This window comes from Myxine glutinosa, chromosome 3, assembly GCF_964187855.1.
Source record: "Myxine glutinosa chromosome 3, kmMyxGlut1.1, whole genome shotgun sequence".
In the NCBI taxonomy this organism is placed as follows: Eukaryota; Metazoa; Chordata; class Myxini; order Myxiniformes; family Myxinidae; genus Myxine; species Myxine glutinosa.
In genome coordinates, this window is record NC_136263.1 from 48634520 (window position 1) to 48648552 (window position 14033).

The 14033-nt window shown below is 50.1% G+C and overlaps 1 protein-coding gene across 20 annotated transcripts in view; it reads right to left on the reverse strand.

Annotated features, from left to right (window-relative positions):
* Nucleotides 1–14033, reverse strand: part of SRRM1 (serine and arginine repetitive matrix 1) — a 254277-nt gene that overhangs the window by 66228 nt on the left and 174016 nt on the right. For 8 of the 20 annotated variants that reach the window (XM_078774010.1, XM_078774012.1, XM_068110918.2 and 5 more), the window contains exon 3: nucleotides 10583–10705. The exons of the other annotated variants lie outside the window; for them this stretch is intronic. In XM_078774010.1, coding sequence (XP_078630136.1) covers nucleotides 10583–10705 — 123 coding nt within the window. The remainder of the gene's footprint in view (nucleotides 1–10582; nucleotides 10706–14033) is intronic. 20 annotated transcript variants of the gene reach the window in all.

Consider the following 14033-nt stretch of genomic DNA (forward strand, 5'->3'; position numbering starts at 1 on the left):
GCCTGTGATGGATGCTGTGAAGAGAAACAGCTTGAGATGGTTTGGTCACGTGTTGAGGAAGGATGAAAGTGACTGGTTGAGAAGAGTGATGGAAATGAATGTAGAAGGAAGTAGAGGACGGGGAAGACTGAGAAAGACTTGGCTAAAGATGGTGGAAGAAGAAATGTGGGCAAGGGGGTTAACAAGGAGAGATGCAGAAAATAGGGCAAAATGGAGAGGATTTATGGAGAAGGCCAACCCCCGCTCTCGCAGGGAAAATGGCCTTAAAATGCATGTTGTTGTTTGTTCATTGACACCGTGGATGCGTATTTGTAGTGGATTAATAGGCTTGTTCTTATTGATTGCTTTACTTCTTTTGTTTCCTTCCCCAGCGCCATTATTGTTCTGTTATTAAATATACCTGGTCTCAGGGGTGAATTCTTGCTGTGGTGGCTGTGTATTTGGTGGTCTTATAGGACTCATTAAGGGATTAATTGGTCGTGGTCCACACCGCTTACAAGGCCGCATGACGTGGCTGAGATAGTTCAGCCTAGATTAAGATCCAGTCACGTGATGCCTAGAGGCTCAACACTGGGTGGCTTTGGGACTTCCAAGTCACATGGTATTGTTGCGAATATGGAATTTGGCCTCCATATCCGCTTGTAAATATTCCCCTATTTCCCCAATACTCCCCAACTATCCCCAATCCCCCATTCCCTAGTCCCATTGTCTGTAAACAACAATCAGTAGAGCCGACCTTCCCCTTTTTCCCCCATTAAATGTCGTGCCCAGGTCCACCGCATCACACGTAGACAACTTTCGGACATCTTGCTAGTTATTCTTAGTCTATGTCAGTTAAGGACTCGTTTCCATTAATTATGACTTCGTTGCACCAGAATGTGATTATATGGCACCAGTAGTGAGTTTAGGACCTTTCCCATACCTCCTTCCATCTTCTTCCCCAAACAACAACAACAACAACTACAACTACAACTACAACTACAACAACAATTACAACAACAACGACGCTGCGCGGGGGGAGTGTGCGTCCTCCCACCAGCTCGGTTAGCCGCCATGACCATGCGCTCCACGGGGTTACCACGAAGGGGCTGGCTGTCAGCTCCTCGTCAAGGGCGGAGCCTGGTAAACCCCCCGCACGCACCCAATGAGAAGCAACGTGCCGATTCCACGAGGCGGAGCTAACGAGCCGAGGGCGTGTCACTCCCCGCCGGATATACGAAGCGACTCACCGGATGTGACGTCAGATGCGCCCCCCAGCTTGAGACGACAAGACGCCACCTCGAGCGCTGTGAAACCTCCTGCATCTACTGGACCGTACAGTACCCTGTCCCTGAGCCCAGGTGCACCTGGAGCCATCGATCCTGCCTTTCCTAGCCATCAATCCCCGTGTGAGTCAGCATTTTGTCCCGTTTATCTGTCGTCTGTTGGGGTTAATATAAGATTGTGTCTAAGTGCTTGTCTTTCTATGCTGTACCTCTCGTCCCTGTAATCTGACCTTCCGAACGAATATAATCTCCTCCGGAGGTCTTGAGAACCGTATCCCTGGTGTCGCGTCATTTTAATCCCAGCCGTGTGTCTTTTCCTTCATTGATCTAGCGTAGCGCGATTAGTCAACGTTCGGGTATAATCGGGTAACTTGTGCAGACGTGGTCATACCAAAACCGCTCGGTAAACTAACATCCACCACCGCGTCTGTAACAATTGGTGTCGAGGAGTGGAATTCGGACCCGGGACTAAATTTATTAGGCCCAAATTTGTAACAATTAGAATCGATTCGGAGCGCGTTTCCCGCGCGAAATTATAACGGCGAAATTTGATTTTGTTATACGAAAATAAAAACCCGAATTTTGAAAGTCGCGCTATGGCGGATCAAGACAGCTGGGGTCCGGTAGGGGAGAGTGAGGCAGGGTCGGTCCAGGACCAAATTGAGGGACGGGAGGAGAGCGAAGCAGTGAGGGCGGCAGGGTCGCAAAATAGCGTTGTCATGCACGAGGTGGCCACGGCGTCCACGCCCGCGACCGTAGTGGCGCCACCGGTGGATTTGAACTTGTTTTTCATACAAATGAAGGCCCTTATGGCCCAGAATAGGGAGGAAATGAGGGCTCAGAGTGAGCGATTGGAGGGCCAATTGGGGGTAATGGGAAACCAAATGGGGGTAATGGGAAACGAAATGGGGGTAATGGGAAACGAAATGGGGGTAATGAGGGACGAAGCGAGGGGTACCAGTGAGGGATTAGACAATAATTTTAAGGGATTAGACAATAATTTTAAGGGATTAGACATGAAATTTGGGAAATTAGACGATAGATTAGGGGAAATACAGGAGGGGTTAACGGGGGTAGAAAACAGAATGGCCGCTCAAGAGAATCAAATGGAAGGGATGCAAAAAGGGTTAGAGGGGTTAGAAAACACCATGGAAGGCAAATTGAGGGACATGAGGGACCAAGCGGAAAGGGAAGTTAACCAAATGGGGCAGCAGATAGAGGGGGTCAGAATGGGGGTAGAAACCAAACTGGATGCTCACAGGGAGGAAATGGAGCAGATGAGGGTGGCATCTGGGCAGGAGATGCAAGTGATGGGAGAGGAGATCAGAAGAGGAGTGAGTGAGGAGGTCGGAGGAGTGCGCGAGGAGGTGAGGCACTGTAAGGAGCACATGGAGAAGGAGGTGAGAAAGGGGACTGTAAAATTGCAAGGGGGCATAGAGGACCTGACGCAGGAGGTGGAGCAGCTGACGGTGGGACAGACGGAGTTAGTGGAGCAGGTTCAAAGGAACACTGCGGTATTAGGAGGTTTAAAAGCGACACAAAACGACATAAAAAACGACTTGATAGCGACAAAGAGGGAATGTCAGATGGTACGTGAGGGACTGACAACGAGGTTGGACGAGGTGATAGAGGTAATGGAGACGAAGGACCGGCAGGTGAGGACGCACCTGGAAACGGTCAAGGTAGCCTTAGAGGATGAGCTTGAGGAGACGTACCGGGGAATAAAGGAGGTGAAGCAGAAATTAGAGGAAGTGGAAGAAGGGGTGAGCGAAATTAAGAAGCGACGGAGAGGGGATAAGAAGGAGATAAAGGAGGAGATAAAAGAATTGGTCCAAAGTCTGTGTTTGGATCGTGATGATGTGCCCATTAACCGGATGAGGGATTCGCAGGTGATGGAGGAGAAGCGAAGAGGAAGAGGACCCGGTGTAAGTGGTGACCAATATGGTCGTGCGTATGATGCGCCAGGGGATTTAATAAGCTTGGGGGTCGAGATGGACCCGGGTGTTCGTGAGAGGCCGTTGGTGAAGTGTGCGACAGGTCTGGTGTGCGAAAAAGGAGGTGTGCGAGAAAGTCCGACTCTGGGGTGTGTGAGGAAAAAGTGCGTGCCAAGGAGTGAGGGTGCTGGCGAGAGTGAGTCGGTCGTAGCGCGTGTGCGAGGGGGCACATGGAAGTGCGGTGTGGTGAGTGTTACAGAGGATGTAACGGGAGAGTGTGCGCGAGAAAGGTGTGTGACGGACAGGTGCATGGGGAAAGAGTGCGCTGTCAAAAGTAAGGAAGAATGCACACCTGTGGTGAGTGTTACAGAGGGTGTAACGGGAGAGTGTGCGCGAGAAAGGTGTGTAACGGACAGGTGCATGGGGAAAGAGTGCGCTGTCAAGAGTAAGGGTGAGTGCGTTGTCAAGAGTGGTGGTGAGAGTATTGAGAGTGACAAGGAGAGTGAGTTGGTTGTGACAGGTGAGCGAGGATGTACACCTGGGATGGAAGGATGCACACCTGGAATGGTAGAGCGTGAGTGGGAATGCACGCTGGAGTTGGTGGTGAGGCACATGGTTGGGTGTGCGAATGAGGGCACACCTGTGATTGTCACAGAGGAGGTGACCGAGGAGGGGGCGCGAAGCGGTGTATTGGTGAGGTGTGCGAGCAACGAATGTGTGCCACAGTGTTCGGTGGTCAGGTGTGTGACCAAGGCTGTGAGTGGAATGAGGGTACCTGGGTGTGTAAGGAAAGGTACGAGGAGCATGGGCACGGCTGGATGTGTGAGCAAGGAACGGGCTGCGGGATGTAAGCATGCAGGTGAAGCATCGACGTTAGACGGGGTAGAGTTTAGAACGACTTATAGCCGAATCGGGCCCTCGGTGCGTGCTGGGCCTCGCTTTGAACGGCCGCGTCCGTGCTCCACCAGGCGGAGCGGGCGGCAGGATAGGAAGGGTCGTCATGGCGACCACTTTTTGGTGAGGCATTCCGGCAGGCCGAGATCGAGCCATGGGATGGCTCCGTGCCGAGATGGTGCGTGGGATCTCGGCCCGGGTAAACCTCCTTCCCTGCACCGAGTGCCGGACGCATCCAGCCGCTGGCACAAAACAACCAGCATCCATTGCTCGGCTTTACGAAGCCGGGCTTTGGACGGGAATTGGCGCACCGAGAGGTATTAGTGAGTCGACTGGGTGATGAGGTTAGTGTTTTGGACCCAAAATTAGAGAAAAACAAAATTTGATGATTGGCAAGGGATTGGCAGTAGTGATTGGCAGATGATGGGTAGTGATTGGCAAATTTTTAATTTGTTGAAATTTGATGTGCAAAATTGGTAGTGAGCGATGGGCCCGGTGGGTAAGGGTGGCATCCCTGCCACCCTTCCCATGGTGGGGGCAAAGGAGCACTAGATTATGGGGTGTATGGCAGTGAAAACTAGCCCGGGTGGGTTAGGATATAACGGTAGGGATCTAGAGAAGATGACAGTAGGTAACGTTAAGGTGAGTTAGTGACTGATACCTGTAGTGGGGACGCAAGTAGATTAGTATGGATGATAATGACGTGGGAGCGCAATAGTTTAAAGGGACGACTGGGAAGCGCAAGTTTCAGAAAGGAGTAGTTAGCTGAGATGATGCCGTGTGTGTGAGAATTGAACAGGTGTGATTGCACAGGTGTGCAACTGGACAGGTGTGTGGAGCAGTGTGTGAGTAGTGAGTGTTGTAGATCAGCGCGAATGCGCTTGGGGAGAGAAGGGTGCAGGTGGCACCAGGTGTGAGAGCACAGGTGTGCAAGTACAGGTGTGTGGAGAGAGTTGGAGTAAGTGGTACGGAGTGGTGTGCATGGTGCGAAGGTGTGGATGGGGGAAGAGTGGACCCCTATCACGGATACCCGGGGCGGGTAGTGTAAGTGTTAGGTAGAGGGTACAGGTAAATTGTGGTTGGATATTGGCATTTGTGGTGCGGTTGCAGAATGGTGTTGTGGATGGGTGCATTAGTGTTGTGGAAATGGCTGGGCGTGTAGCCTGTTAGTGTGTGTAGTTAGTTGGGCACTCCACCACTGTGAGGATGTCGGCCAGGTGAGGCCGCAGGTGGGCTCTGGGAGCCGGTAGTTGTGAGTGGGTGCCTGAGGATCCCGGGTGTGGATCGGGCAGCCCCGTGCCAGAGAGGGCACCGAGTGGGGAGAGTGCCAGAGGGCCTTCCCCAGGTAGTTAGGTTAGGGTAAGGAGCAGGTAAGCTCGGAGGCAACTGCAGTGGTGGAGGTGTGCAGGTGGGTAGACCCACTGGGAGAGGTACACGCCACAGCCCAGAAATTGTGCGAGGGCACCGGGAGATGAATCGGGGGAGTGAGACCCCAAATTGAAAAGCACCACAGTTTGGCCAATGGGAATTGGTTTTTAGAACCCATAGTGTAAGAGGGCCAATGGTTTGGCCGGAGAAAGACCCCGGGTAGTGTAAAGTTGTTAAAGTCATTTAGGAAATAGTTAGGATTGATGAACCTGTCGCACCATACGCAGCCACTTACCTGTGGTGATGATGAGGACTCCACACCTGTGTTTTCTTTGTTCTGTGTGCAGGAAATGAGAATTGCTGTGTGGATTGGTGAGACGCATCACGACGTGGATGAGACATTGGGGTGATTCCATCTCTCCCTCCTTAGGAGGGACTGATGATGAATTGGTGATGGCAAATTTTGATGTTGAGTTGGAGATGGCAAATTTTGATGAGAGTTGGAAATAGCAAATTTGATTGGTTAGGAGGGAGAGAAGACGAATTTGGTATATGGGAGGAACGGGGAAGACAGTAGGGACGTTTGTTGATTGGTAAAATAGATGTTTATGGGTAGTGTGGTGTTTTGTGGATACAGTAAGGGGTAAGGGAGGGGCCATGTAGGTTACCTGGTGGGGGGGGGGGCGTACGATAGGAACGTACCTGTCTCACCTGGTTCCCATGTGCCCCCAGTGTGCATCATCTTATATTGCGTGCATTTTTGCGCCCTTACCACCTTACTCACTTGTCTTCTTCTTTTGTCTCCCACCTCCGAGGATCTGGCTTTGGGGTAGAGAGAGAGGAGAGAGAGGTGCTGGCTTCGCAGTTGTGGGCCTGCACTTTCGCTGCTTGCTGCTTGGATCGATACACCATATGGACCGCAATGTTTGTGGCCACCCACAATGGACCGCAGCTCTTTTGCGGCCAAGCACCACCCGTGGATGGACCTATGGGTCAACGTGGCACCTATGCCATACAAGGTGAACCACTTTTAGTTGACACCACTGAAGGCCACAATAAAGAAATGGACGCGGTTGGCGCCTTTCTTTATTTTTCTAAGGAAGTACGAAGGCCAAGTGCACCACATGAAGGCAAGACCAGCGGCAGAACATCGGCCGGCTGCGACACCACCGGTGATTTGTAAACACTTTATTGGTGCACCGGATGGTGCTCACTGTGTGATGGGGTGGTGCTTGATGCTTGGAAGGGGTGCTCTGCACATTATTAAAGGCCGTAGGCCACAGAGCACTCGTGGGTTGGTGTATCGATGCTAGCATGCGTACTCTCTCTATGCATAACATCTGCATGTGTTCCTCCAAAAACAGGTCCTGGATCGTAGTGTAAATATCAGCGTACTCTTGTGTAAATAATGCTCCCTACCGGCTGTATGTTTAGTTTGAGGATTCTTTCCGGATTCGGTTATCCTGTGGGTGTGTTTCTGTGAGGAGAAGGGTGCAACGTCGCAGGGGGACATACTTACTCATTTGTGAATATCTGTAAAACTGTCGCACTCAGGGTAGAGTTAATAGTAGAGGGAACTACATTGCGTGCCACACTAAAGTAGGTAAAAATTTATCGGGTCGGGACGCCCCGAGGGTAGAGAAGGGTGCAATGTTGCGAATATGGAATTTGGCCTCCATATCCGCTTGTAAATATTCCCCTATTTCCCCAATACTCCCCAACTATCCCCAATCCCCCATTCCCTAGTCCCATTGTCTGTAAACAACAATCAGTAGAGCCGACCTTCCCCTTTTTCCCCCATTAAATGTCGTGCCCAGGTCCACCGCATCACACGTAGACAACTTTCGGACATCTTGCTAGTTATTCTTAGTCTATGTCAGTTAAGGACTCGTTTCCATTAATTATGACTTCGTTGCACCAGAATGTGATTATATGGCACCAGTAGTGAGTTTAGGACCTTTCCCATACCTCCTTCCATCTTCTTCCCCAAACAACAACAACAACAACTACAACTACAACTACAACAACAATTACAACAACAACGACGCTGCGCGGGGGGAGTGTGCGTCCTCCCACCAGCTCGGTTAGCCGCCATGACCATGCGCTCCACGGGGTTACCACGAAGGGGCTGGCTGTCAGCTCCTCGTCAAGGGCGGAGCCTGGTAAACCCCCCGCACGCACCCAATGAGAAGCAACGTGCCGATTCCACGAGGCGGAGCTAACGAGCCGAGGGCGTGTCACTCCCCGCCGGATATACGAAGCGACTCACCGGATGTGACGTCAGATGCGCCCCCCAGCTTGAGACGACAAGACGCCACCTCGAGCGCTGTGAAACCTCCTGCATCTACTGGACCGTACAGTACCCTGTCCCTGAGCCCAGGTGCACCTGGAGCCATCGATCCTGCCTTTCCTAGCCATCAATCCCCGTGTGAGTCAGCCTTTTGTCCCGTTTATCTGTCGTCTGTTGGGGTTAATATAAGATTGTGTCTAAGTGCTTGTCTTTCTATGCTGTACCTCTCGTCCCTGTAATCTGACCTTCCGAACGAATATAATCTCCTCCGGAGGTCTTGAGAACCGTATCCCTGGTGTCGCGTCATTTTAATCCCAGCCGTGTGTCTTTTCCTTCATTGATCTAGCGTAGCGCGATTAGTCAACGTTCGGGTATAATCGGGTAACTTGTGCAGACGTGGTCATACCAAAACCGCTCAGTAAACTAACATCCACCACCGCGTCTGTAACAGTATCTTGGCTTTTACACGTGTCATCCAGTGACAAAGTATTCAAAGCGGTCAACTGTTGTGTTCGCTATGATGCAACATGCCAGATTAGAACCAGGCAACCGCAAAAGTCAGATGGCTGTAACACTGTCCCCCAGGTGACATACATTCTCCCAGAAACCTTTACTGTTTCACCCTTCCCATGTCCAAGCTAAATACTCACGTCAATCTATTCCCCCCGACTGCACTCCCTTCTATCATTTGTGGAAGTCTTCCCAAGTCTGGCTCTAGATGCTTTGACCTGTAGGCCTTCAAAGTATGTTACCCACCAACACCTCCAAGGTCTATCCTATTTCTACCTCTGAGCCTTTTTATGCCTCCGCCAACAAGGTCGCCGGAGGCATTATATTTTCAGGTTATCCGTCCAGCTGTCTGTCAGTACATGATAGGTTTTTCGTTAGCGTGATAACTTGAGAACGGCCGAAGGGATCTTCGTCAAACTTGGTGCAAGTATGTATAATGATGTAAAACAACAACAACAACAACATGCATTTCAAGGCCATTTTCCCTGCTAGAGCGGGGGTTAGCCTTGCGGTCCCCATGACAATCTTCTCCATTTTGCCCTATTTTCTGCATCTCTCCTTGTTAACCCCCTTGCCCGCATTTCTTCTTCCACCATCTTCAGCCAAGTCTTTCTCGGTCTTCCCCATCCTCTACTTCCTTCTCCATTCATTTCCATCACTCTTCTCAACCAGCCACTTTCATCCTTCCTCAACACATGACCAAACCATCTCAACCTGTTCCTCTTCACAGCATCAATCACAGGCTCTATTCCCATCATCTTACGCAATTCATCATTTGTCTTCCTCTCTCTCAAGGATACTCCGCACATCCACCGAACCATTCGCATTTCCACCCTTTCCAGCCTTCGTTGCTGCTCTACGTTCATTACACGTCTCGCTCCCATAAATCATAACACTTCTCACACATGCAGCATACACCTTTCCCTTCAGCTTCAACGACATTCCCCTCCTCATCAGCATGCCACTCAGTTCCCGAAACTTCTTCCATGCACATCTCACTCTCACAACCGTTGCCGAGTCTGATCCACCTTTTCCATTCTGCATGTCTCCAAAACACAACAACAACATGCATTTTAAGGCCATTTTCCCTGGCCTTAAATGAAACACATGCAGCATGTGATAACATTCAGCATGTCTCCGAGGTAGCAAAATGTTTTCACACCTTCCAGCTTCACGCCATCTCCAAGATCCAACTTAACATTTCCTCCATCTGCAGCTCCCTCTGTGCACACCTTACATTTGAATGTAGCTGCCACACTGGTTAATGACCCTCTCAGACCACTGCATTTTTGATGAACCCACTCAGCGCACATTGTACATTGAATGGAGTTCACTCCGACACCCTTCCTGCACACAGCACATGGCCACTTCCCAGTTCTTTCCACCTCACCACATGCTTTACCACTTGCCATCACCTTCGTCTTTCCGATATTCACCTTCAGACCTTTTGTCTGCATACATTCCTTCCACTTGTTCATCTTTTCCTTCAGTCCATCCATACTTTCCGCAATCAATGTATAATGATGTGAGGATAAACTGATTATAATTTGGGGCCAAGAGGTCAAAGGTCTATAACTTGAGAACGGTTGAAGTGATCAAAATCAAACTTGGTACAGGTATGTATAATGATGTAAAGATTGACTGATTCGATTTTGCAGTCAAAGGTCAAAGTCTGTAATAGGTCTATAACTTGAGAATGGCTGAAGTGATCGAATTCAAACTTGGTACAGATATGTATAATGATGTAAAGATAAACTGATTAGATTTTGGGGTCCTGGGGTCAAAGGTCAGAGGTCATGTCAGGTAAAAATGTGATAACTTGTGAACAGCTGAAGGGATTTAAATTGAAAGTTGGTACAGGTCTGTATAATGATGTAAACATGAACTGATTAAATTTGGGGGTCAATAGGTCAATGGTCAGAGGCAATGTCAGGTAAAAATGTGATAACTTGAGCACAGCTGAATGGATTTAAATCAAACTTGGTACAAGTATTATAATGATGTAATAATGTGGGCAGAGGCATATCGGTTGACGTCGTGATGTCGAAGTGTCGTTCTTGTCTCTAATTGAGACACTGTCTCCCTTTCACCACTCATGATGCTCAGCCTCGCTACATTCTTGTCCTCATGCTTCCCCTTTGTCCCACATTATGTCTGTTGACCCTATGCCCTATGTTGTTCTGACTTCCATGAGCCTTAAAACATAGATTTATAGATAAGTTATAAGAATCCGAGAAAAAACAACAGTCAACAATGTAAAGTGTGAATAAGAAAATGGATGGACACAGTAAACTACACTGAGACTCAACAAAGCAGCTAACCTTTTCGTCGAGCTGGTTGAACACAAACTCAATGACGACATCATCCTCAAAAGACAGCATCTGTGTAATCTTCTGAGTTATCCAGGGCTTAATAGTCTCCAAATTCACTTTGCTCATATCAACCTGGAAGCGGAAAAAAAATTTTTTTTTTATTAGTCCATACTTCATGTTTCTGAGTGCTGTACTGCATATAATTGGCCCGCTTTATCATCACCAGTGAAGCCAAATTCATTCATGGCATTCAATAGAACATCAAAGTGCTTGACTAAAGGTGACGATGACTTGATTGATGAAGCGTTTCATCTACTTCCTGTATTGCCATTAAAATAGTTGTAAACCTTGTTGTGAAAATCAAGATACAACAGCAACCCAAAGTAGGTTTTAATCGTAATTCGTTCTCAACAGCATCTAGAGAGAAACCAATAAACATGGTATTAATATTACATCCAGGTGAATACAGGTGCGGACGGGTGGTATGACTATTTGATACATATAGCAGACTCGTTACCTTTCTATGGAAGCCCAGAGAAGCTCTCGAGTTCCATCGCTAGAGTTACATCGTGGTGATGGATCTACATCGCCTGTCCGCGCTGATATATATATAGGAACCGAGAAAGGGTCGCGTAGCGGCCATGAGGCGAATAACATCAGTGTCGTAATTTGGATGACGACATCAGTGTCGTAATTTGGATGACGATTTCATTACATTCTCCCCGCGCTTAGATCCAAACTCGGCGGTGAAGAACAGCAGACACATACAGAGGAATACATAGGAATGCAAAGAACGAAATACATTGGAAAGATGTCACTGCCGGTCGAACGTCCAAGGGGCCATCAATCCCGATGGCAGGGTTACTGCATTTCAGCCTGTTAGCCTGGTTAGCAATCAAACTCCAGCTATAGATATATCGAGGAGGAAGTCCCAGTCAAGAAGATATCGGACCGAGCAAGCAGTGGTCATCCCAGGGAGAAGATGTTGAGCCCGTGGGTAGTAGTAGTCTTCCTGTGGGGTAGTCTGAGTAGATAAGTGTACCTCGTTGAACAGTGAGGAACGGCACAGTAGCTAGATGGTTAAGGTGTACCTTCGAGATTCGCAACTCATTACATAAGGTGTGCCATGACGAAGAGCGACTGTCCATATGACGCATTGCAACGCATTACAGGCAGATGTGTCGGTGTGGCAGATGTGTAATTCAGTAAACCATAACAGTAAGTAAGAAGACCATTACAGTAGGTCTGTACCCGCCCTGGCTCCCAAGGGTACATACGCAGTACAAGCGCATGTAGCGGCACGCGAATCTACCGTTGGCAGCGATCGCACGAGACACGAGCGGCCTCTGAAGGCTGCCTGGACGACCGGCATGGCCGATTACGACGACGCACAAACGGCCGAAACGCGCCTCTCCAGCGAAGCGCGCAGGACCGCCGGGATGCATATGGCAAGCTTGTCCAGCTGCACCGCGCGCGCGGAGGATCGGAGAAGATCGGCAGTCCGAGAGAGTCCCGGCTGGACAAACCATGTTTGTCCCAGCGTCGTCCCGGATCGTTATGATTGATTGTCATGATTGTCACGCGGATCGGAGAAGATCGGCAGACCGAGAGAGTCCCGGCTGGACAAACCATGTTTGTCCCAGCGTCGTCCCGGATCGTTATGATTGATTGTCATGATTGTCACGCTAGATGTCCCGGATGGATTGGCCATCCCGGATGTAGATGTCCCGGATGGATTGGCCATCCCGGATGTCCGACCGATCCATCCAGTTAACGCCATCGTTGCATGGCACGGATCCAGCCGGACCGCGGATGGATCGACCATCCACGGACGCAATGGCACAGAGATGGCCCGGATGGATTGGCCATCCCGGATGTCCGACCGATCCATCCAGTTAACGCCAACGTGGCATGGCACGGATCCAGCCGGACCGCGGTTGGATCGTCCATCCACGGACGCAATACCGCAGTGCAGCTCATTGAGGCTGCATTGGGAGGGAGAGGTGTACACTAATTGATAAATTTATTGTATAAATACGTACAATAAAAGTTTATCACAAAATATTTTCATAATCAATTGGCTCATCGCATAACTAAACCACAAGGGGCGAGGAGGGAGTCGCCATACCGGACGGCACCCGGGCGAGCAACAAGAACCTCCCGGGCCCCCACAAGAGTAGAGGTGGCCCGATCACAGGGAGGGGCCATGTCGAGAAAAGGTCGCAGGGGCCATGGGTCACGGTGTACCCCAGAAAACTATCCATCGTGCGTAGGGAGTATGTGCACGTATCCACGTGCATAGTTAAGTGAGGCCAGCGCGACCTCAAGGAAGCGCGGCAGATTAGCTACATAGTGAAGTGAGACCAGCGCGACCTCAAGGAAGCGCGGCAGATTAGCAACATGGTCATATCCCTTGGACATACTATCCACAAACCGCAAGAATATCGAGGGAGACGAAACATCTGTTTGAAGCGCGCGCTGCATACCGAAGACAGACGACCTTCACAGTCTGGGTCAGGCTGAGTCACAGTCAGACTGGGGCAGAGGGAAATGGAATCAGACGAGGCGTCTCGCAGTCTCGAAATGTACGAGGCAAGAGCTCTGTCCGATAACAACGAGCCCAGAGTCAAGGGCTAGCAGGCAGTACGGTGTCCCCGTTACATGCACAGGTGACAAAGGAGTCAGGCGCGATGCTCAATGTCACCATTTCACGAGGTCACCGTGTACTCCGGTGCTGGCGCGCGACCCTGAGGGAGCGCCGCGTTACGTTGTTCACGTCGTTACGTAAAGGTCAATTGGTACGTACTTATCAAGGTACATTGAAAGGTAAACGAATCCCCGATGAGATCGCGGGAAGCACGCCATTACGTTAATGACGCCGTGAAGCGAACGCGTCAATGACGCTGTAAAGCGAACGCGTGATATAGTCGATGACGTCATCAATTAGGTCGGGCGGGTTCTAGCTGACCCCGGTCTAGCGCACCCCGGTCTAGCGGGGCGAGTTCTAGCTGAGCGGTATCCCCAGACGGAGTACAGTAGCACACCGAAACCTAACGTCTCGCGTGCAGCAGCATTCGAGCGGAGTACAGTAGCACACCGAAACCTAACGTCTCGCGTGCAGCAGCATTCGAGCGAGCTCGAGATCGGCATACGGCATACGATCCCGGCCGACGGTGAAAGTACATCTAGGGCGCACCGCGTACGAGGGAAACCGAAAGTTGAGCTCGGCCTGTTGATCCAGTGCGGGTGAGCCCGCCGAGTCGAGATGGCGAGCATGCTTGGCAGCGATAGACTGCACGACTAAGGAGCGAATACATATAACGCCCTGAAGTAGCATCTCATTTGAGGTGCATTGAGCATGAAGGATGAAGAGGGGCCTCTCGGTCCGTCAAGCCTGCTCTACACCAACACCACATCAACCCAATCCAACAGCTTATCAAATTAAATTAATTGGGTGAAA